Source organism: Pelophylax lessonae (assembly GCF_965119305.1).
Source record: "Pelophylax lessonae genome assembly, chromosome: 13".
Lineage (NCBI taxonomy): Eukaryota > Metazoa > Chordata > Amphibia > Anura > Ranidae > Pelophylax > Pelophylax lessonae.
Window position 1 is genome coordinate 171,937,163 of NC_138780.1, and position 25,684 is coordinate 171,962,846.

The window sequence follows — 25,684 nt, forward strand, 5'->3', positions numbered from 1 at the left end:
GCGGTAACTTATGTGAGTAATAGACAATACTATATCAGCACATACCAGCCTTTTTGATCACCTTCTAACCACCAATCATATTACCCCTAGAAGCAGCCCTTTTGGTTCTTGTTGCGATTTGAGGACCAGAGGAAAAGGTCTTCATGCATGGATAAGGCAAAAAAATACTATGCAAGTGCATTTTTCACTGACCCCACCCAAGTGGAAATTTCCCCTTGGTTGAGCAGGTGTATTCAAATTATCTTATGTTGTAATTCCAGATATGGGGATATCCTTGATAAAGGCACTTTAGCCAAAACGCGTTGATATTACGGATGTTTTCTCTGTTCAATCCGAGACTTGTGATCAAGCACGGAAAACAGAGAAAGATACTCTAAAGCAGTGATGGCAAACCTTGGCACCCCAGATGTTTTGGAACTACATTTCCCATGATGCTCAACTGCACTGCAGAGTGCATGAGCATCATGGGAAATGTAGTTCCAAAACATCTGGGGTGCCAAGGTTCGCCTTCACTGCTCTAAAGTATCACCTTTGTCACAATATTTCTAATCTTCAATCACCTCTTCACACAAAGGGCCTCTAGCCCTACACTTATATACACGTATTTTTCAAAGGATTTTATAAAATAAACAGTTTTTATTTGAAACGCAAGACTATCCTCACTTCCTTGCCTAAAAAATCCCACCTTTTTCTTTGTCTGAGGCACCAAAAACCTATATTGAGCCGAGGAGGATACTGGCCTTACCCTGGCCCTTGGACACCTGCGGCGTCTGCAAGAGGAACCCGTGATCTCGCCACGAAGCATACTAGCTCATTATGCCTTTGTCTTTACAGGTTTTTTTTTTTCTCCTTTTTTTTTTTTTTAGGGTTTACTTCCTCTTTCAGGACTAAAATGATTTTTTTTCAACAGGAGTGCAAAAAACGACTGGCAGTGAAAAGGTCTCTGCTATAAACTGAGAAGATAATTCACCCTTGAACTCTCCCTTTTTTGGGGATTTTCATTTTTTTTTATTTATTTATTTTTTATTTTCTGTGCACTTTTACATTTTCATTGTTATATATATATATATATATATTTTTTTTTTTTTTTTTTATGTAGTTCACATTTAATGTACGTTATCATTTGGTTTAGGAATTGTACCATTCTAATCAGCTCTGCACCGTTTTCCCAGTGAAAAGGTTAAACCTTCCCTACCCAATCTAAAATTAAAAAGAAAAGTTTGGGCTAAACATGCACTTTAACTGCTCAGTAATACGAGTTGGCCTTTACTTTAAAAGAGAAAATAAAAATTGTTAAACAAGCTCTAGAACATGAATGTGCATAAATGTTTGGACCATACCAGAGATAGCTGCCAAAGTAGGCCACGATATTGGTCTGTTTACATTCCTTCACCATAAAGATCTCTTGCTGGATTAAGGAGAAATCATCACCTGAAATGAAAGAGCAGACCTAAATTACAATGCAGCAACTAAAGACATGACACAACCACCGCCGCACATACCACACTGTTAGCATAAAGAGCCCCAGTCATCCACATACATTGGAGAAGCACTTTCTACTGTTCTAACTGGATGCCATATTTTATCTTTCACACACATATATAATAATTAAAAAAAATAAAAAATCAACACATTGCTGTTAGTCCATTGAAAAAGCAAGCAAAAAAAAAAAAAAAATCAACACATTGTTTTTAGTTAGTCCATTGAAAAAGCATGCAAATTTAAATTTCCTTATGCTATTTTCTCTACAGATCAAATATTAACTTGGAAAAAAAAAAACACACTGCGAATTAGAATTGTGGCCACTAGATGGCCCTGAATATCACAGGAAATAAGAATGCGCCTTACCTCTATCTATTGGTCATGATTCAATATTTTTCCCAATCACGCCATTTTTTTTTTAAAAACAAATGGCGTTCAATCAGCAGAGAATAGTGCCTGAGAACAATTGAATTTGCCCCCAAATTTACATGGAGTTTTAATGGACAAACATCTGTACCAATTTTTTTGTAAATGTATTAAAACATTTTTTTTAAAAATAAATTTTTGCAACTTTTTACTGTAAGCTTTCTGCTTACAGTAAACATCTTCCTACTGACTTTTTAAAATTAGAAAATATGAACAGAAAACGTTGAATAAGGACCATAAAAGTTATACTTCATCATGCACCCATATTTGCTTTATAATTATCCCATCATCCATCTTGCTTTGCCTTGCATCACAGGAAATAAAAATTTTCTAAAAAGGAGTCATTACTAAAAATGTGTTTTATTTAGGTGCCGTTTTAGAAAATCACCGACAGTTTTTTTTTTTTTTGCAAAGAATGTTTATGAGAATGTGAAAATTTCATATTTGTGTCAAAGTCTGCTGCCTCAGTTTTTATGATGGCAATTTGCATCTACTCCAGAATGTTTATGAAGAGTGATCAGATGAGTTGCAATTAATTTCTTTACCATGAAAATTAACAAAGGGCTGGTTCACACCACATGCGTTCCAGTGCTTTTTTTCCTCTGCATCCAAAACGTAGGTAGGTTACATGGTTTTCAATGGTATAGTTCACACCAGTGTTTGCAGTTCCACTGCGTTCTAGTTTCAGAAAAAGAAAAAAAAAAAAAGTAGAACATGCTTCTTTTTTCCTGCACAGATCTGTACTGGAACGTGGTAAATTGCATTAAAAACGCACTTGCATGCATCAAACACACACCGGACTCCAGTACAGCGAGGAAAAAAAAAAAAAAAGCACCTGGAAAGCATCCGGAAATGCGTCAAAAACACGCATGCAGAAACCTCTCCTGAATGTATATGGAGGACATTTTTGTTGTGTGAACTAGCCCTAAGAGCCGGTTCACACTGAGGCGACACGACTCCTTACTACTTCGGGGGCGACTTGTGCATTACCATGAACCACGACTTCGGAGCGACTTGCAGGGACTTCACATAATGGAAGTCTATGCAAGTCGCTCCGAGGTCGCCCCGAAGTAGTACAGGACCCTTTTTCTAAGTCAGAGCGACTTGTGTCGCTCCTATTAGAACGGGTCCTGTAGCGGTCAATGGACCGCGAGGGAGCGTGACTTGTCAGGCTGACAAGTCGCCTGACAAGTCGCGCTAGTCTGAATTGACTCTAAATCTAAAAAAACAAAAACATTTCCACTGCATTTCAGCCCTGCCACAAAAGGACCAGCTGACATCATGTCAGTGATTCTCTCGTTAACACAGGTGTCAGTGTTGACAAGGACAAGGCTGGAAATCACTCTGTAATGCTCATTGAGGTTGAATATCAGACTGGAAGCTTTAAATGGAGGGTGGTGCTTAAAATAATTGTTCTTCCTCTGTTAACCATGCTTACAGACAGTACCCGAGTTACGCACATCTGAGTTACAAACGACTCCTTATTACGGACGTCAGTGTCGGCCGCTTGTGCTCCCCACTGGTCCCCGATACTGCCAAGCAGCCAGCTTGCAGCCAGCTTGCAGCGCCGGATACATCCCACACTGCAGAACTGCATGGCCACAAGAGCCCCAGATAACACAACTGTACACCCGGAAGTGCCCAGAACATCCCACATCCCGGCACAGGCTGTAGTTACACCTAAAAATGCACTGTGTCGTTTTACAAACAAAGTCGATTTAAAGCGGAGTTCCGGCCTCAAAATCGAAAAAAAATCGATTTTGGGCCATCCGCTTGCTGAGGGTCACCTAAAAAAGAAATGGATGCTCCTGATTTTTTTTTGTTCACTTACCTTGTTTTTGAAGAAAATATAATCACCTTCCTTCCACTTCCTCCCTCTGTGGCCGCGGCCCGCGCCGTCTCTTCCGGCTTGCGATGACTCCTGGGAGCTGAACGTCATCGCTCCCAGGAGTCAATGCGCCTGCACCGGCCCCGCTCGTCACTTCCGGTGCAGGCGCGGCATTCCCTGCTAAACAGCTTCTGGGCATGGTCAGAAGCTGTGCAGGGATGAGTAGGGTGAAAAGTACCCAGTAGGCAAGTGGTTAAATGTTGAAGACAGGCTCAGGCAGGAAGAAGTGTACCACTGGAAATCCCAACAGATGTAAGGATGGTTCAGTCACAACTAAATACCAGATTTGGGTGGACTGACCCTTTAACATATTTTTAAATAGAATAGGATGCTTTCAGCATGTGCATACAAGTATCATCACACCTCCATTCCCTGCACTGAGCCATGCTTTCCCAGTAAAGACTAAACTTTGCTCAGCAATGCGGCTATACAAGGAAAACAAGCCTGGACGTGCCATCATATGATATCTATGATTTGTTTACATAAGTTCTGACAACTTCAGGCTGATCCTGTCCTACGCCCTTGCGAGCTGCGCCGATAGGGAGGAGATGCTTCACCTGCTATTCCAGGACAACGCCAGGGAGCGGCATCGCCTGGATGAGAACACGAGATCTTCCTGTAAAGAGGTTTAGAGAAACAGACATTTAAAAAAAAAAAAAAATGAATGACAACGCGTGTCATTGAGCCAAAACTATCTAGAAAAGGACAATAATCCTCACTAATTTGCAGAGTTAGACCGCCATTTTTCAATTTCTTGTCATGGAATCCTTTAAAACAGGGGTCTGTCTAAACCATGGGTGTCCAACCTTTTGGCTTCTCTGGGCCTCATTGAGTGTAGAGAAATTTTCTCGGGCCGCATATAAAATATATACTATAGTTAAGGTATACAAGTAATAAAACGCCGCCGCCCCCTTCCTGCACTGCCGTGCGCGCCCCCCCCGCACTAATTTAACACAACTAGAGGATGATCCCTTCCGAGACAGCCTCTGCCTACAGTTAGTTGGAAGCAGCTGTGGCCGTGCCCCCGACCCGCCTTCCTTCCTCCCCAGCAACAAAAAAATTGTCAGGGGGCAGTGGGCCGCATTGCCTGCGGTTCCGGGCCGCAGGTTGGACATGCCTAGTCTAAACAAAGGGTCAGTTTACTCTCCTTTAGACTTTAGGTGGGTCAGACTGTGGCCAGTGGGGGTAAAAACAGAGCGGGTGTCAGTGGGAGGAAAGGCGCCCCCCCAACGTTGGGTGTCAGTGGGAGGAAAGGCGCCCCAACGTTGGGTGTCAGTGGGAGGAAAGGCACCCCAACGTTGGGTGTCAGTGGGAGGAAAGGCACCCCCAACGTTGGGTGTCAGTGGGAGGAAAGGCACCCCCAACGTTGGGTGTCAGTGGGGGGAAAGGCGCCCCAACGTTGGGTGTCAGTGGGGGGAAAGGCGCCCCAACGTTGGGTGTCAGTGGGGGGAAAGGCGCCCCAACGTTGGGTGTCAGTGGGAGGAAAGGCGCCCCAACGTTGGGTGTCAGTGGGAGGAAAGGCGCCCCAACGTTGGGTGTCAGTGGGAGGAAAGGCGCCCCCAACGTTGGGTGTCAGTGGGAGGAAAGGCGCCCCAACGTTGGGTGTCAGTGGGAGGAAAGGCGCCCCAACGTTGGGTGTCAGTGGGAGGAATGGCGCCCCAACGTTGGGTGTCAGTGAGCGGAATGGCGCAGAGTAAAATAGATATCCAACATGCCACACTTTAGAATTGTGCACATTGGTGGAATGGCGCAAAACTATATTCCTTAAAAATCTCCATAGGCGATGCTTTAAAAATTTCTACAGTTTACCAGATTACAGTTACAGAGGAGGTCTAGTGCTCGAATTATTGCTCTCGCAAAACCTCACGTGTGGTGTGAATACATTTTGCATATGCAGGTGCAACCTATGTATGTGTTTGCTTCTGTGTGCAAGAACGAGGGGACACTTTAATGAATTAATTTATTTTTTTCACACCGTCTTTTTTTCTTTTTTAATTACTTTTATTCCTGTTACAAGTAATGTAAACATCCCTTGTAATAGGAATAAGGTGTGGCCGGTCCTCTTTATGGAGACATCTGGGGTCATAAGACCCCAGATATCTCCTCTACCCTGGAAAAAAAAAAATGATCTCTGCTTTTCAAGGTAAAAAAACTGGCAGAGTTTACGACTGCCTGTGCTGGAATTGACATCATGACGTTGCTTCAGGCCTCCCAGGATCATCGAGATGGTGATCCAGCTATAGTAATCCAGCGCTGCCGGATCGGTTTTATGGGTCCCCGATCGCATGGGAGAGCCCGGAGAGGCACCCCTGCTATGAAAGCAATCCAGCAGCTTATGAGCTGCTAGTATGGCTTTTAGAAGATAGGGAATCACTGGCTGAAAACTAAGATATCTGGATGATGCCTGTAGCTGCAGACATCATCCAAAAATCACCACTTTACCCTAAGGACATCATATGATGGCCTTCCGACGGGAAGTGGTTGATGCAGTATTGTCCTGGGTTAGTTTGAAGCATGCATGATTCTACTTGTTCAACAGGCAGTTTCCAGGAAAACTTGCATTGTTCTGCTGTTATTAGAAATCAAATGTCTCACTCTCTTGCAACACTGCAGCACTCTCTTGTAACTTGTCAGCAGTTTAAAGCTGGTCATACATTATTCATTTTTCTTATTTTCTTTCTTTACCTTCAACTATGTAGTGAAAGGGCCTGACTGATTGCATATAAATTGAAAGTGTTTAGGTATGACGTCATAGTATATGGTTTTGGTAAATCAAGTAAAATTGTGCAACAAAATTGTATAACCTATGGCCAGACTGAGGTACTTTCCTGTAACTTGGTCTTTAACATTATCTCCTAACCTGACAGCAGGCTCTCAGTTTATTGATTATAAAGGATAAGTTCCCCTTTTCGGGCAGAATTTCACTTTTCATATTAAACAGAAGCATTTTCCAATGTCCTTTCTGACCCAGCCACCCAAATGTGCTTTTCTCACACTTACCCTATCCACAGGAGGTGTAAAATCTTGTCAGTTTATTATAATTTTTAAAATTTTCACATTCCATTACTTCCTGTAGATCGCCTCTCAGCATTCACTTCCTGTAGGCCATCTCCCAGAAGCCTTCACTTTCTTGTTCTATGCCCGCGACAGCACGGAGGAAGAGGGCGCAGCCCGCGACAGCACGGAGGAAGACGGCGCAGCCCGCGACAGCACGGAGGAAGACGGCGCAGCCCGCGACAGCACGGGGGAAGACGGCGCAGCCCGCGACAGCACGGGGGAAGACTGTGGGGCTAATCCTCCCTTTTCCTTACTTTATCAGCTTCCATTAACCACCAGCTCATACAATGTTCTTATACGCATTTTTTATTGTAGACATGAATCATGCATCGACTCTGAAGAAGTGGCATTTTAAGTCCACGAAACGCGTCAGTCCATGGATGCTATGATCAAACTTACTACGAATAAACCAATTACTCATTTAGATTGTGTATTATGCCATGCTGGCTTGTTTCGAAGCTGCTTTAGGAATTAATTTCTTCCTTTTTGCCCATTTAGCTATTTGCCATTATGTATCATGTTTTATTATGTTTATCATGTTTGTATTTCATGCTACACCATTAAACATGATTTTTCAACTGTGCAAGCCTGGTCACTGCCATGTCTCTCATATAAAGTCCCAACCCTGTTTTTCTTTTTTGCAGCGAGTGAGAGCAGGGATATAGCACAACTTGGAAGGGGGGGGGGGGGGATGTAAAGCACCGGAGAGCAGATGGGATAAGTGTACAGCACAGAAGGAAGAGTGCACAGTATGGGACAGAAGGGGGCCAGTGCACAGCATCAAAGGGCAAGGGGCAAGAATGCAAAACCTGGGGAAGCAGTGAGAAAAAAAATACACATCACAGCAGAGGAAAAGCAAATAAAACAAAAAAAAAAAAAAAATACAACAAAACAAAAACACAAAAAACACCACAAGACAGGAGGGAGAACAATACACAGCACAAGACAGCGGAGAGAAAGAATGCACAGCAGAAGAGAGCAGAGACAAAATACATAGCAGAACAGAAGAGAGAAGAGAGAGCGGACAGAAAGAATGTGCAGATGGAAAATGCTCAGCAAGAAGGAGCGGGTGATAGAATGCACAGCAAGAATCACTGAGTAACGTCGACAGAACCACAAATAGAAAAAGATGTAATAAAGTACACAACAAGGGGCAGAGCGTCACAAAGAAGGGTGAGATCAGAGTAAAGCGTTTACTAAAAGGGACACAATACAGAGAAATAACTGGGTGACCACAAACAAATGAATTGTCAGACAATTATTACACTTTGACTTCACCTTGATGTGAAAAACAGACAGGTAATAATATTCAGAGACTGGTGTGAAAATAAATGGAAGAGGAAGACAGAAGACTAAGTGCCAGTTCACATTGGTGCTGTAACAGATCAACCAGAACCCCAACCGGGTACCTCCGTTGATGGATGCTCCTAGTACTTTCCGAGGGCTCCAAGCACTCCACCAGATACCATAACCGCCTCAGACCACACGAACTGCAGCAGCTTGGTTAGGGTCTCACTGTCTCCTACCCACCCTGGACCTACGACAAGGCTCCAGGTTCCCGTGGGCTCTTTCCCCAGAGAGGGCAGCAGGAACAAGCTTTACACAAGCTCTTAAAAGAGCTTAGTGATTATCCAAGGGAGTATGGAAGACCATAGCAATTCCTTGTAGCATATTCCCCCAATAAGAGACAGGACTCTAGATTGGCTTTGAACTAACTCAACTTTATTGAACAAGAAACAGACTTCTATACAGTTTTCCCCCACAAGGTTACCGCCCAGGTGGACCTTGTTGAGGACTGGACATGACATTCACAATCCAATAGAAACAGGGTTTTACACTCAGTCATTCCCATACAGTGTACACAATCCCTCCCCCCTAACCTAAACTAATTATCTAGCCACCTGGACAGAACAATATGAGGTCATTAACATTACACAATGGGACGGCCCAATCTACATTCCCTTTCAATACACGAATAGGACAAGGCTGCCAGTGACAGTCTGGGTGTCTCTCTCACATTGAAGCTGCTATACACATTATCCCAATCCACAAACAATAGGAAAAACCTGTCTGACATTGAGGGATATGTAATATACACATTATTTAGGAATTACAGATTTCATGGCAATGGGAATAAATCTTCATATTTCTATATGGAGATATTGCTGACAAATATGACTGTCCCATCTGAAGCAATTCAAACCATTAATTATCTGTTTTTAACTTCCAGTGATGGTGAATACTGTCACAGGTGCGATGCGGTAACCCTGCAAATCCACTGGGGGTTCCTGCATCGCACTCGACTCCCAGGCAGTTCACACTGCCATATGCAAACTGCTGGGAGTGTCAAAACAAAGTTAATGACACCCCTAGATCAGTTTGCATATCGCTCTGCGAATTGGATCGCATAGGTGTGAACACCCATGCAATCACATTCTGGTGCGGACCAAAAAAAGGGTCCTGCGCGACTTTGGTCTGAATGCAATGTGAATTCAGCCATACAATCTTTATGGCTGAATTCACATCGCACAGACATTGCATGTGATTTCGCATAGCTTTGCGAATCACATGCAATGTCTGATATCACTATAGGGTGAACCGGCACTCTAAAAAGGTGTGACCCCAGTGTGGTATCATCAAAGAAAGATGACATCAATTAGAGGGAGACCGCAATATAGAATTCCAATATTGCACCATATTGGTGCAGGTCAGTATTCCTAGTTTCAATGGAAACAAAAATAGTAGGGGTAAAGAATCCCTACAGAAGTAGGTATTAAATGCGCCCTCAAATGTTAATTTGCAAAAAACATATTTAGGCTCTGTTCACATATTGGAGTCTCAGATCGCGGGCAGGATCGCAGCGATTCTTCTTCATTGCAAATCGCGGGGCGCCCATGCGATTCCTATGACTATATGGTTATGATGTTCAAGGGGTGGGACCGACCTATGTGGGAAGTCCTGTCTGCTCTGCTGCGCTATTTATATGTGTAGCAGGTCATTTGAAATTCTGGCTCTGATGAAGAGAGTTCTCCCTTGAAACGCGTCACCCCTATCAGCACGGACGCCTTCTAGTCCTCCTGCTATACCGAAAATAATTCTGGTCTTGGATGTCACCTGACCATATTAGGATTCAATATGCGTATTTACAGCATACGTTTGTGAGTATGATGTATGGAACTCTTTTTCTTCATGTTTTATGATGTTGCACTAGGTCAGTGCACTCTTCTCTTGTTTTTGTTGTCTCCTAGTATATGTGGATTTCCATAGTCCTGAGAGGGCAGTAAGAACCTAGACGCCATCAACATAGCCTTCCCTATAGCACAGCACCTAAGCGCAGGAGAATTATCTTTTGACTCTCGTGCCTTGCAATGGCACCCCAAACGCGGCGTGATTTTGCAGTACAAGAACTTCTGTTGGGTGACAGGCGTCCCGTGATTTTGTGTGAGTGATTTAACTGCGATTCTTCGGGCGACAACACGCAGCGTTTGGGGTGCCATTGCAAGTCCCTGGAATCGCACAGGCGTCCTGCGATTTGCAATGTTTCGGGATCGCAGCAATTATGCCTGTGATCCGCGATGCCAATATGTGAATGGAGCCTCAGAGTAATGACGTTGTTATTAACCACTTAAGCCCCGCCCACCGTACATTTACTTCGACACCCTGACGCTGCTGGGCATAGCGACGCAGCCCTACGTCGCTCAGGAGACTCTAGGGGGCGAGCGCGTGCCGCCAGCGGCGTGCTCCCGATCCCGCTCGTTAGTTGGGGAGCCGATGCATGTTACCGGCGGCTCCGATGGCCCGCCGGCCACTCGCGATCTTCCACAGCTGAGAGAGAAGGACAGACGGCTGATGTAAACACAGCCGTCTGTCATTCTCCCTGAAGTGATCACAGAGGCTATGTGATCCTGCTATATAGGATCGCATTTCTCTGTGATTACTTCACAAGCCACACGCCCTGACAGTTAGAATCACACCCTTAGGGACACATTTAACCCCTTGATCACCAGTACAGTTAACCCCTTCCCTGCCTGTCATTTTTACAGTAACAGTGCATATTTTTAGCAGTGATTACTGTAGTAATGTGACTGGTATCCCCAAAAGTGTCTAAAATGTCAGTTAGGGGTCCGATCTGTCCGCTGCATTGTCGGCAGTCCCACAAAAAAAAAAAATTGCAGATCGCTGCCATTACTAGTGCAAAAAAATAAATAAAAAAACAAAACAATGAAAAAATCTTTCCCATAGTTAGTAAATGCAATAACTTTTGCGCCAACCAATCAAAATATGCTTATTGCAGTTTTTTTTACCAAAAATATGTAGCAAAAAACAAATTGGCCTAAAATGTTAAAAAATTTAGATTTTTACATTTTATTTTGAGAATTTCATATAAAAACATTTGAAAAATATTGTTATTTTTTCAAAATTGTCGATATTTTTTTGTTTATATCGCAAAAAAATAAAGCTCTGTTTGTGGGGAAAAAAAGGACGTAAATTTTGTTTGGGTACAGCGTCGCACGACCAATTGTCTGTTAAACGCAGTGCCGAATCGCAAAATAGGGCCTGGTCATTGAGAAGCCAAATCCTCCGGGGCTAAAGTGGTTAAGGCCCCTTTCACACTTATGGGACACAATTTTACCGCAATTTTTCCGCAATTTTGAGCAATGGCTCAGGGCTATATACCTCAAAACGCATTAAAATCGTGCCAAAGTAGTGCAGGAACTACTCTGAAGTCAGTGTGACTTCAAAACGCACTGATATGAATGGGGCTCATTGAAAATAATGGAAAACGACTTGTCGTGGGACAAGTCGCACTAGTGTGAAAGGGGCCTTAAACTAACACACAGTACAGTCTCAAAAGCAACACAATGTAACCAATATAGTGAATAGCAGGTCACATACTAATTCACTAAGCATATTTCCCAGCTCCAATACAGAGTATTCTGTGTATTATTAAGTGCTATGGAAAAAAGATAGGTGGTAAACGGGTATTGGACATGTCTCCAAGCATCTCATATGGATAGTGGATAAACTAATCTGATTTGACCAAAGTTTTTGCAATTTACCATCTGAGGTTGCATTTCTTTCCTACTTCTGTAGGGATTAAACGAACAAATCTGCATTTGCCGATGTGGAATTTGAAGCCTTTTGGCTATACAGACCATGCTCTGTCAGCCTGCCAGCAGGACGGAAGATGGTGATGTCATGCGGTGATGGTTACATGAAACCACCAGGGCCTTATAGTGATACCAGTCTACCTATTGTCCACAAATGACACGTCCGGATCAGTGCGGATACACCCTGCACACATTTACACACAACACATCCTGGAAAACAAGGAGATGCAGACATCAATGACACAAGAACATGGCTCACTGCTCTTCACGTGCTTGCGGGAACACTTTGGTCTCGGGGGGGTGGAAAGTAACACTGGAGACACCTTACTAAACTGCGTAGATCCAAAAAGAAAAAAAACAAAAAGAAGAGCTGTATGTTTGCTGGCTGTGCTTTCCTGAAAATAAATAAAAAATACCTATGTCTACAGAAAACGTTACACTTCCAGTTCTAGTCTTAGGGCTCTTTCACACGGGCGATCCGATCAGATCCGCCTGTCAGTTTTTTTAGGCGGATCTGATCGGATCCTCCATGCAGCTCTATGGGGCAGCGGATGTCAGCGGAGACACCTCCGCTGACACACGCATCCGATCCTGTCCGTGAAATCTGGATGGATGGAAACCCTATTTTTCCATCCGTTCAGGTATCGGATTGGATCGGATGAGAGCGGACAGGCGGTCCGCTCTCATCCGATCCCCCATAGAGAGCAGCGGGGGCTGTGACACCTCCCTCTCCACACTGCAAGCGGAGACGGAGCTGTCATCCGCCGGCTCAGCGGGGATCGGCGGATCGATCCCAGCTGAGCAGCACGGATCCGCCTACGGAGGCGGACCGTGTGAAAGAGCCCTTACAGCGGTTGTACAGTCAGAAGGTTATCTTAATGCATTCTATGTATTAAGATTAAAAAAAAAAAAAAAAAACCTTCTGTGTGCAGCAGCCCCCTGCTTACCTGAGCCCCCTCTCCATCCAGCGAGGGGAAGGGAAGGAGGGGAGGGAAGCTCCTTTGTGCAAGGAGGAACAGGATGAGCACTGCCAGAGCCCCACAAAATGACCTCCAGCAGGAGGTGTGAATGTCTCTGACCAATCAGGAACAGACTTCAGGAGGGTGGTCTGAGGGCCCGACGTCCTCTAGTGGGCCCTGTGCTCACTGCTCGGCAGCGTGGAGCTTGATTGGCATTTGCCATTGAACACCAGAATTGGCAGGTCTACCACTGGCCCCCTGTGCTTTTCACAGATGAGAGCAGGTTCACCCTGAGCACATGTGACAGACGTGAAAGGGTCTGGAGAAGCCGTGGAGAACATTATGCTGCCTGTAACATCATTCAGCATGACCAGTTTGGTGGTGGGTCAATGATGGTCTGGGGGGGGGGGGGGGGGGCTGGGGCATATCCATGGAGGGACGCACCGACCTCTACAGGCTAGACAGACAATGGCACCCTGACTGCCATTAGGTATCGGGATGAAATCCTTGGACCCATTGTCAGACCCTAGGCTGGTGCAGTGGGTCCTGGGTTCCTCCTGGTGCATGACAATGCACAAGCTCATGTGGTGAGAGTATGCAGCCAGTTCCTGGAGGATGAAGGAATTGATACCATTGAATGGCCCCCATGCTCGCCTGACCTAAATCCAATAGAACAGCTCTGGGACATTATCTTTCGGTCCATCTGAAGCCGCCAGGTTGCGCCTCAGTCTGTTCAGGAGCTCAGTGATGCCCTGGTCCAGATCTGGGAGGAAATACCCCAGGACACCATCCGTCGTCTCATTAGGGGCATGCCCCGATGTTGTCAGGCATGCATACAAGCACGTGGGGGTCAGACACACTACTGAGGACCATTTTGAGTTGCTGCAATAAAAATTTCAGTAAAATGGGACTAGCCTGCTGCATCATTTTTTCATGTTGATTTTCGGGGTGTCTTTGAATTCAGCCCTCTGTAGGTTGATCATTTTAATTTCCATCAAACGATGTGGCATCCTTTCCTTCCTAACACATTACCCAGTCCATAGATATCCAGCATATTTTTCCCCATTGATATCTGATGGGTTTTTAACCACTTGCCGACTGCGCACAGTATATTTACCGTGGGAGTCGGCCCCAGCCAGGCAGAGTAACGTAGGTCTACGTCGCTCGCCTGTCACTCCTTCTAGAGCCAATAGCGGGCGAGCGCGCGCCCGCCGAGGCGCGCGCCCGCCTCGGCTCGTTCACGGAGGAGTGCGGCAGTGTGACTGGCGGACCCGATGTCCGCCGGTCACACTACGATCGCCGGTACAGCGGGAGAAAGACAGAGCGGCTTATGTAAACAAGCCGCCTGTCAGTTCTCCCTGTGTAAAAATGAAGATCAGACGGTTCTACTATGTAGGACCGTTGATCTTTTTTTTTTTTACACCAATAGGAATGTCCCACTACAGTTAGAAGCACGCCCCTAGGACAAACTTAACCCCTCCCTGTCCAATACAGTTAACCCCTTCCCTGCCAGTGTCATTTTTGCAGTAACAGTGCATATATATAGCACCGAAGCACCGATTACTGCAGTAATGTCACTGGTACCCCCAAAAGTGTCAAAAATGTCAGTCAAGGGTCCGATCTGTCCGCCGCAATGTCGCAGTACCGCAAAAAAAAAAAAAAAAAAAAACCGCAGATCGCCGCCATTACTCGTTTAAAAAAACACCAAAAATGACATAAATCTTTCCCTTTGTTAGTAAACGCGATAACGTTTGCGCAAACCAATCAAAATACGCTTTTTGCGATTTTTTTTACCAAACATAGGTAGCGTAAAACAAATTGGCCGAAAATGTTAAAAAATTTAGATTTTTACATTTTTTTTCATATAAAAAAAAGTGAAAAATATTGTTATTTTTGCAAAAATTACACTCTTTTTTTGTTTATAGCGCGTGATCAAAAAATTGCACAGGTGATCAAATACAACCAAAAGAAAGCTCTGTTTGTGGGAAAAAAAGGACATGAAATTCGTTTAGGTACAGCGTCGCACGACCGCGCAATTGTCTGTTAAAGTCACGCAGTAAAAAAAAAAAAAAAAAAAAAAAAAAAAAAAAAAAAAAAAATCGCAAAAAAAACCCTGGTCTTTTAGCAGGAAAATCCTCCGGTGGTAAAGTGGTTAAAGTGTTCCTTTCATTTTTATAATAGATTTATTTATATATTAAAATATATAATTATATATTTAGTACAATATATATATATATATATATATATATATATATAAATAATACATACACACACACTTATACATGCACGTATTTACAAACATATACAGATTTTCACAGCAGAAGCAGATCTGTGGGTGCCAGGCATTCAATGTCCTCTGGCAGGCTTCACAGCCAGTTTCTTACTGCATGCTGTGCCTTCTGAATGGGCCGGTGGGGGCAAGGAGGAGGTGGCAAAACCAGGTTCCCGCTTCAAAGGGGGGGGGGGGGTTGCAAATAAGTGGAGCATACCTTTTGAGTGGAGCTCTGCTTTAATATCAATAAACGGTTTTAAATTGGCACACATTTATAAAGGTCAGATTTTTAAAAAATTTTGGCAATCACATGGTATGGGTGGATTTCTGCCAGCTACAGGATGGGCCACACCCCTCCAGCTGGTGTCTTAGAATAAGAGGGAGGTGAAACCTCCATTAATCTACACAAATACTGTTTAGATGGTTAGTGGGCATGGAGGAGGGAGGGAGTGGGCTGTCATTTATCACTGTGTATAGGGGCTGCTCAGATGTGATGGGGAGGAAATACTCAGCATAGTAACTCACTGAGAACTGAACATGTGCAGAGCTGCCACCACAGCTGCCAAATCTCTTGCTGAATTGAGGGCATGAACAGAAGGATAGCAGGATCAACCAGGTTTAGTGACACTTTAATGCTTATGGCAGGTTTAATAAAGGAACAGCTACCATCAAATCTTTGAACTTGCATGAAAAAAAAATGGCAAAACTGACTGGATTCAAAAATGTGATCACCGACGGGTACAACAGTGAAGGAGTCAAGTCAACAGCACAAATCAATCAGCTGCCTTCCTGAACATACACAGGTGCCAGTTCTCACACAAGGGACCGTGGTGAAAGTACAAACACAAGATAACAGCATACTCCACTGATCTGTGCAAAAAACAAATTTCAGGTTTTTTTTTTTTTTTAAAAAGGAAGCCAGATTTAAGGAAATATGACAAAAATATCAGTATACAGGAAAATGACAAGTATCACTCCCCAGAACAATGTGACCTTGCAGCATTAGTCACACTAGCAGACATGTGCCCATTCCAGAACAAGCAAGGCTGGGGAGATTGCGAAAATTCTCAAAATACGTTTTTTATATGGCAATCTGTGCAGGAGAGGAATGTGGAGGGTCTGACATGGGATATTATTTAGAGAAGGAAAGTGCAGAATGTATGACAGCAAGTACAAGAGAAGTATGGAAGGGCTGGCATTGGGCATTATGTGCGTAGAGGACTATGGAAGGTCTGGCAAAGGGCAGTACGTGCAGAGAGTATGGAAGGTATGGCATGGGGCAGTATATGCAGAGAGGAGTATGGAAGGTCTGGCATGGGACAGTACAGTATCTCACAAAAGTGAGTACACCCCTCACATTTTTGTAAAAATGTTATTAGACCTTTTCATGTGACAACACTGAAGAAATTACACTTTGCTACAATGTAAAGTAGTAAGTGTACAGCTTGTATAACAGTGTAAATTTGCTGTCCCCTCAAAATAGCACACAGCAATTATTGTCTAAACCACTGGCAACAAAAGTGAGTACACCCCTAAGTTATAATGTCCAAATTGGGCCCAAAGTGTCAATTTGTGTGGCCACCATTATTTTCCAGCACTGCCTTAACCCTCTTCGGCATGGAGTTCACCAGAGCTTCACAGGTTGCCATTGAAGTCCTTTTCCACTCCTCCAGCATAACATCATAGAGCTGGTGATGTTAGAGACCTTGCGCTCCTCCACCTTCCATATGAGGATGCCCCACAGATGCGCAATAGGGTTTAGGTCTGGAGACATGCTTGGCCAGTCCATCACCTTTACACTCAGCTTCTTTAGCAAGGCAGTGGTCGTCTTGGAGGTATGGTTGAAGGGGATCATGCTCTGCTTCAATATGTCACAGTACATGTTGGCATTCATGGTCCAATGAACTGTAGCTCCCCAATGTCAGCAGCACTCCTGCATCCCCAGACCATGACACTCCCACCACCATGCTTGACTGTGTTGTCTTTGTACTCCTCACCTGGTTGCGGCCACACACACTCTTGACACCACCTGAACCAAATAAGTTCATCTTGGTCACTTCAGACCTCAGGACATGGTTCCAGTAATCCATGTCCTTAGTCTGCTTGTCTTCAGCAAACTTGTTTGCAGGCTTTCTTGTCTCCTCTTTAGAAGAGGCTTCCTTCTAAGACGACAGCCATGCAGATCAATTTGATGCAGTGTGTGACGTATGGTCTGAGCACTGACAGGCTGACCCCCCACCCCCTCAACCTCTGCAGCAATGCTAGCAGCACTCATACGACCCAAAGACAACCTCTGGATAGGACGCTGAGCATGTGCACTCAACCTCTTTGGTCGACCATGGCGAGGCCTGTTCTGAGTGGAACCTGTCCTGTTAAACCCCTGTATGGTCTTGGCCACCATGCTGTAGCTCAGTTTCAAGGTCTTAGAAAATCTTCTTATAGCCTAGGCCATCTTTATGTAGAGAAACAATTTTTTATTCAAATTCTGAGTGTTCTTTGCCATGAGGTGCCATGTTGAACTTCCAGTGACCAGTATGAGAGAGTGAGAGCGATAACATTAAATTTAACACACCTGCACCCCATTCACCCTTGAGACCTTGTAACACTAACGAGTCACATGACACTGGGGAGGGTAAATGGCTAATTGGGTCCAATTTGGACATTTTCACTTAGGGGTGTACTCACTTTTGTTGCCAGCGGTTTAGACATTAATGGCTGTGTTGAGTTATTTTGGGGGGGGGGGGGGGGGGGACAGCAAATTTACACTGTTATACAAGCTGTACACTCACTACTTTACATTGTAGCAAAGTGTCATTTCTTCAGTGTTGTCACATGAAAAGATATAATAAAATATTTACAAAAATGTGAGGGGTGTACTCACTTTTGTGAGATACTGTATGTGTGGGGAAGGAATTCAGAGGGTCTAACATAGGGCAATATGTACAGAGGAGAAAGGAAGGTCTGGCATGGTGCGGTTTGTGTGGAAGAAGAGTGAAGATGGTCTGACCTAGAGCAGTATATACAGAGAGGAGTAAGGAAGGTCTGGCATGGGGCAGTATGTGTGGAAGAGGAGTGCAGCAGGTCTGACATAGGGTAGTACATGCAGAGGAGTATGGAAGGTCTGGCATGGGGCAGTATGTGTGGGAGAGGAGTGCAGAGGGTCTGACATATGGTAGTATGTGCAGAGAGGAGTATGGAAGGTCGGGCATTGGGGCAGTATGTGTGGGAGAGGAGTGCAGAGGGTCTGACATATGGTAGTATGTGCAGAGAGGAGTATGGAAGGTCTGGCATGGGGCAGTATGTGTGGGAGAGGAGTGCAGAGGGTCTGACATATGGTAGTATGTGCAGAGAGGAGTATGGAAGGTCGGGCATTGGGACAGTATGTGTGGGAGAGGGGTGCAGAGGGTCTGACATAGGGTAGTATGTGCAGAGGGGAGTATGGAAGGTCTGGCATGGGACAGTACGTGTGAGAGAGGAGTGCAGAGGGTCTGACATAGGGTAGTATGTGCAGAGGGGAGTATGGAAGGTCTGGCATGGGACAGTATGTGTGGGAGAGGAGTGCAGAGGGTCTGACATAGGGTAGTATGTGCATAGAGGAGTATGGAAGGTCTGACATGGGACAGTACGTGTGAGAGAGGAGTGCAGAGGGTCTGACATAGGGTGATATGTGCAGGGGAGTATGGAAGGTCTGGCATGGGGCAGTATGTGTGGGAGAGGAGTGCAGAGGGTCTGACATGGGGTAGAATGTGCAGAGAGGAGTATGGAAGGTCTGGCATGGGACAGTATGTGCATAGAGGAGTATGGAAGGTCTGGCATGGGACAGTATGTGTGGAAGAGGAGTGCAGAGGGTTTGACATAGGGTAGTATGTGCATAGAGGAGTATGGAAGGTCTGGCATGGGACCGTATGTGTGGGAGAGGAGTGCAGAGGGTCTGACATAGGGTAGTATGTGCATAGAGGAGTATGGAAGGTCTGGCATGGGACAGTATGTGCATAGAGGAGTATGGAAGGTCTGGCATGGGACAGTATGTGTGGGAGAGGAGTGCAGAGGGTTTGACATAGGGTAGTATGTGCATAGAGGAGTATGGAAGGTCTGGCATGGGACCGTATGTGTGGGAGAGGAGTGCAGAGGGTCTGACATAGGGTAGTACATGCAGAGGAGTATGGAAGGTCTGGCATGGGGCAGTATGTGCAGAGAGGAGTATGGAAGGTCTGGCATGGGGCAGTATGTGTGGGAGAGGAGTGCAGAGGGTTTGACATAGGGTAGTATGTGCAGAGAGGAGTATGGAAGGTCTGGCATGGGACAGTATGTGCGGGAGAGAAGGGGGTCTGACACAGGGCAGTAGAGAGAGGTATGGAAGGTCTGGCACAGGGCAGTATGTGCAGAGAGTGAAGATTGTCTGGCATGGACCTGTATGTAGAGGAGAGAAGTGTGACGGGTATGACAGCATGTAGTATGTACAAGAGAGAAGAGTGGGGAGTCTGCCATGGAGGAGTATGTGCAGGAGAGGTGTGCGAAAGGTATGACATAGGGCAGTATGTATAGGAGACAAGTGCGGAGGATATGACGTACTGCTGTACAACATAGGGGAGAGGAGTGCAGAGGGTATGACAGTGGCACATAGTATGTACAGAAGATAAATATTTCTCTTTAATGGTTCTTTATTTAGACATCAAGGATCTAGTAGACCCCCTGATGCCTCCACTATGTTAGGTACAGAGTCCCTGATCTGTATCCGAGTCAGCTCAGGGCACCGGAAGCCTGAAGGTAAAAGCATGCAAATGCTAAGTGCTGAAAACCTTCAGGTTTTCTGGTTGCAGAGGAGATCGATGTACAGCAGTTCACTGATCTCCTCCTGTTCAGCGGCCTTATTAACTCCCAATCCAAGATGGCTGTCAAAGTGACCGTTCACTCCACACAGAGCTGGCAGAGCAGCGGTCTGGTTTTTATGTGCAGGACTGAGCGGTTTCTTTGACAGCCATTCTTCAGCAGTAGAGGCAGTTTTAATGGCAGCATGTAGAGTGGGCAGAGGAGTAAAGTGCAGGCAGCAAGCTTTACTCCTGACGCTGAGCACCGGGCACTGTACTCAGTAGCTTAATTTGCCAGCCTTACAGATGCCAGGGAGCTCAGAGAGCAGCAAGTCGTGGGAGGAAAGCTTGCCAATGCTAGTCACCTGCAGAATGTAGACCTGGGGACACAGTGGTAGCTCCTCCTCCCTGGAAACACATACATCACATATACATACAGCTATAGAACATTTCCTTATAAAAGTTTAGTTGGATGTAAAAGTTGAAAACAACCTTTACATTTGTCTCCATTAAATGAAAAAACAAAGATTAAATCCGCGCTAACCCTAAAACTAAAAATAAGTGCAAATAAAAAAAGCGTTGCAGCTGCTGTTCACCAAGTAAATACTCAGATAGAATGTATGTAGTCAATTAACACAGCGCTAGCATATATGAATGAAATGATAAACACCCTCATGTGACACAAAGTAATAAAAGCAGTAACAATACATAAATATAAATGTCCAAAAAAATTGTGAGGTTAAAAAAATCTCTGAAAAAGTGTCCAAATATATAAAAATCGGTGATAAAGTGCTCCAGTGCAGATCAAACACACGTGCTTCAAGTGGTGGTGACCCCTCCAGGACCCCCTACTCACCAGAACATGTGGACCCTGTGAGGGTCTAATGAGCTTGTAGACACTTAAGCCCCGTACACACGAGTAGAAATTCGGCCGGGAAATTTCGTCCGACGACCGATCTGCCGATTTTCGGCTTGTTAGTATGATGCTTCCGACGACCGCCTCCGACTTTTCGGCCAAAAAAATCCTTGTGTGCAGGCTATAAAATTTTTGTCGACCGTCAAAACGCGTCCGATTTTCGTCTCATTAGTACAGATTTCGACGGGGAAAAATCTTATGAGCAAGACTGGGCATGCTCAGAGATGAAAGAACACAAAGAAAGCAATCCAACACATGACATCACTTCTGAAGTAGAAATCTGTTGTGCGGGAAAATTGGTGTGCAGTCTAGAGCACATTCCAACCAACAGACACCACTCTGGACAAAAGACGGACGACCAGTCGGCGGAAATTCGTTGCGTGTGTAAGAGGCTTTAGATGTAAGCGACACCAGGGCTTCTCCTCAGAAATCAGGGGCTGGATGGACCTTCCCAACCAGGAGTAATCCTAGATCCCCTCTGACGTAATTCCGGTACGCACTCGAGCTATCGTCACTTCCGGTTTACTTCCCGAATAGCCGTGGAACGCACGCAATGAGCGGCGCTCTCGGCTTCTATTGTATTTACCTCGCTCCTTTATTCGCTTACTATGCGAGTCTGTTTTTTGGCTTCAATTTAATAAAACTTCCCAAACGGGCTTCACTATTCCTGGTCCCCTTTTTTTTTTTTGATAACATTGTCTGGAGGAGATCTAGGATTACTCATGGTTGGGAAGGTCCATCCAGCCCCTGATTTCTGAGGAGAAGCCCTGGTGTCTGTTACATCTAAAGCCTCGTACACACGTAGCGATTGTCGGCCGTAAATATTCGGCCAATGTCCGATCGGCCGATTGTCGGCTTGTTAGTATGACTGCGACTTTTCGGCCGAACAGAATCTGGTGTGCAGGCTTTAAAATTGTTGGCCAACACCAGAATGGCCGATTGTTCCTCAGTCAGTACAGAATTCGGCCGACAAACAGCAGATGAGCAAGACTGGGCATGCTCAGAGAAGAAAAAACACACGGAAAGTTAACCATCACATGACATCACTTCTGCAGTCGGCTGTTGTTGGCCGACAAAATTCGTGTGCAGTCTTTAGCACTTTTCAACCGACAGGACCGCACCGGACAAAAGACGGCCACTCGTTCGTTCGGCCGACAATCGCTACGTGTGTACGGGGCTTTAGGGTCTACAAGCTCATTAGACCCTCACAGGGTCCACATGTTCTGGTGAGTAGGGGTCACCACCACTTGAAGCACGTGCGTTTGATCTGCACTGGAGCACTTTATCACCGATTATATATTTGGACTTCTTTCAGGAGATTTTTTTAACCTCACAATTTTTTTGGACATTTATATTTATGTATTGTTACTGCTTTTATTACTTTGTGTCACATGAGGAAGTTTATCATATTATTCATATATGCTAGCGCTGTGTTGACTACATACATTTGTCTCTATTGATTTTCTATTTCCTCCTTCCACTTTCTCTACTGATACCAACCATAAAACATCAAAATAGATTTTGGACATCTGAATTTTTTCCAATGGTTCTGAGAGCCATCATGACATGCATGGGTCAGTGTAAGCAATGCCTGGTTTATGGTCACCTCGTATGCACTTGGTGCACTAGGAGAGAAGACAAGGAAGACATCTGCTCAGCATACCTGGATAAGTCAATGTCTTCACTGTCATATGCCATAAATGTTTTTATGCTGCTATATAATGTTTTTATGCTGCTATATAATCATAAAACCATTGTACTTTGCAAACTAATGATTTCATTATTGTGTAGCAGCATACAAGCATATTATGCAGGAAAACCATGAATAATAATAATAATAATAGTAATGAGTAATGAATATACACTCACAGGCCACTTTATTAGGCACACCTTGCTAGTACCGGGTTGGACACCTTTTGCCTTCAGAACTGCCTTCATTCTAGTATTCTGCATACCTTGCTTGTAACGAGTGGTTATTTGAGTTACTGTTGCCTTTTCATCATCTGGAACCAGTCTGCCCATTCTTCTCTGACATCAACAGGGCATTTTCCTCCACACAATTGCCGCTCACTGTATATATTCTCTTTTTTGGACCATTCTCTGTAATCCCGAGAGATGTTGTTGTGTGAAAATCCCAGCAGATCTACAGTTATTGAAATACTCAGACCAGCCCATTTGGCACCAACAACCATACCACGTTCAAAGTCACTTAAATCCTCTTTCTTCCTCATTCTGATGCTCGGTTTGAACTTCAAGTTGTCTTCACCACGTCTAGATGCCTAAATGCATTGATTTGCTGCCATGTGATTGGCTAATTAGCAACTTGAGTTACCAAGCAATTGAACAGATGTACAGTACCTAATAAAGTGACCGATGAGTGTAACTGTACAGTCATGGCCAAATGTTTTGAGAATGACAAAAATTAATTTTCACAAAGTCTGCTGACTCAGTTGCATGATGGAAATTTGCATATACAGTACTTCAGAGTGTTATGAAGAGTGATCAGATGGATTGCAATTAATTGCAAAGTTCCTCTTTGCCATTAATCCCATAAAAAAAACATTTCCACTCCATTTGAGAAGGCGGCTTAAAATCGGTAGTATTCCGATTTTTGTGACTTTTACCTAAAGGTAAGCCTATAATGAGGCCTATAATGAGGCTTACCTGTAGGTACAATAAAAGAGGTTGTAAACCCACATATTTTATTTTTTTTTCTTCACCCTGAAAGAGAAACACATAATGAGCTAGTATGCATCGCATACTAGCTCATTATGAAATACTTACCTTAGAACGAGCCCCCGCCATGCTGCCCGCTTACCTCTATGACGGGTGACATGTCCAGTCGCCCGTCTTCCGGGATCGCGGCATCCGGCTATCTGATTGTCCGGAGCCGCGGTGACGTCACTCCCGCGCGCGGGAGCCGACGGTCACGGCACGGGGCTCTGAAGGAACGGCGCCAGCGGCCGTTCCTTCAGAGCGCATGCGCCAGTGACGTCACTGGCTGCATGTAAGGTAAATATCTCCTAAACGGTACATGTTTAGGAGATATTTACAGTACCTATAGGTGAGCCTTATCATAGGCTTACCTATAGGTAAAAGTGTCCGAGGAGGGTTTACTTCCTCTTTAATATCTCCTAAACGGTACAAGTTTAGGAGATATTTGCACTGCATGCAGCCGCTGACGCGAGCGTCGCATGCGCTCTGATGGTCCGGCGGACCTTCAGAGTTCCTTGCCGGGAAGTTGCCGGAAAGTTAATCCCCCGCGCACATGCGTGGGAGTGACGCCGTCGCGGCTCCGGCCACTCACAGCGCCGGAGCCGCCGAACCCGGAAGAGACGCTGAGGGATCATGTCCGCTCTCACAGCGGTGTCCGGGGGTCCGTGTTGGGGCTTCGTTCTAAAGTAAGTATTTCATAATGAGCTAATATGCGATGCATACTAGCTCATTATGCCTTTGTCTTGCAGGGGTTTTTTTTTTTTTTTGGAGTATACTACTGCTTTAAGGGCGCCCAAGAAAATCCAGCAAGCGTCAGGACCGTCTCCTACGGTTGATTCGGCTGCGGGATCGGGGCACCACCAGCGCAGAGCCTTCTCAGGAATGGCAGCAGGCAGGTGTGGGTACATCTGCACACACAGTGAGGCAAAATCTTTTGGAGGATGGCCTGGTGTCCAGAAGGGCAGCAAAGAAGCCACTTTTCTTCAGGAAAATCATCAGGGACAAACTGATATTCAGCAAAAGGTACAGGGATTGGACTGCTGAGGACTGGGGTTTGATGAATTCCCTTTCCAATTGCTTGGGGCATCCAGAAAAAACCTTGTCCAGAGAAGAAAAGGTGAGCGCTACCATCAGTCCTGTGTCATGCCAACAGTAAAGCATCCTGAGACCATTCATGTGTGGGGTTGCCCACAGCCGTGAATAAAGAATGGTACAAAAACATCCTCCGAGAACAACTTCTCCCAACCATCCAAGAACAGTATGGTGACAAACAATGCCATTTCCAGCATGGTGGAGCACCTTGCCATAAGGTAAAAGTGAAAAGTGGAAGGTCAGCCATCATTTTGAAGGTTTTGCTACATTTTATGTACCAACACGCGGTTTAATTTACTATGTGGTGAGCGCAATTCAGATTTTAATAAATGCTTGTTTTGAAATACTACACCGTGAGCTTTTTTATTTGATATTCTTGGATCTCGTTTACCTACCTGAATATCGATCCACTGCATTGGGCACACTGCAAATCTGAGGCTGAGGGAGCGTCTGAGGCTGTGTGATCCTCTCTAAATCACCGATTGCGCTCATGATCATTGTGGAAGCAATGATCTCCAGAATGCGGTAAGAGGCAGTGTGTTCTTTTGTGGTGGTGGCGGATGTCGAAACACTTTGATCTCATTTTGCACTCTGAGGTGGATGAAATTCCCTTTGGACAAGCAATTTGTGGGACTTTCTATTTTTTTTTACTGTTTTAGAGCTGCATTTTTTAGTTTGTAAAAGTGAAAAGTGGCTTGGGGAACAAAACATCAAAAAATGTTGGGTCCACGGCTAAGAAACTCCCCAGACCTTAAAGCGATTGTAAAGTCTCCCTTTTTTTTTCCTTCAATAAAAAAAAACATGTTATACCTACCTCCTCTGTGCAGTTGGTTTTGCACAAAGCAGCCCAGATCCTCCTCTTCTCGGGTCCCTCCTGCCTGTTCAGTGTCCCCACAGCAAGCAGGCTGCTATGGGGGCACCCAAGCCGAGTCACAGCTCCGTGTGTCCAGACACGGAG

At 44.9% G+C, this 25,684-nt stretch overlaps 1 protein-coding gene across 2 annotated transcripts in view; it reads right to left on the minus strand.

The window, feature by feature from the left end:
- MAP4K5 (mitogen-activated protein kinase kinase kinase kinase 5) overlaps positions 1-25,684 on the minus strand; it is a 217,084-nt gene that overhangs the window by 103,549 nt on the left and 87,851 nt on the right. For both annotated transcript variants that reach the window (XM_082242653.1, XM_082242652.1), the window contains exon 3: positions 1,341-1,431. In XM_082242653.1, the coding sequence (XP_082098779.1) occupies positions 1,341-1,431 (91 nt within the window). The remainder of the gene's footprint in view (positions 1-1,340; positions 1,432-25,684) is intronic.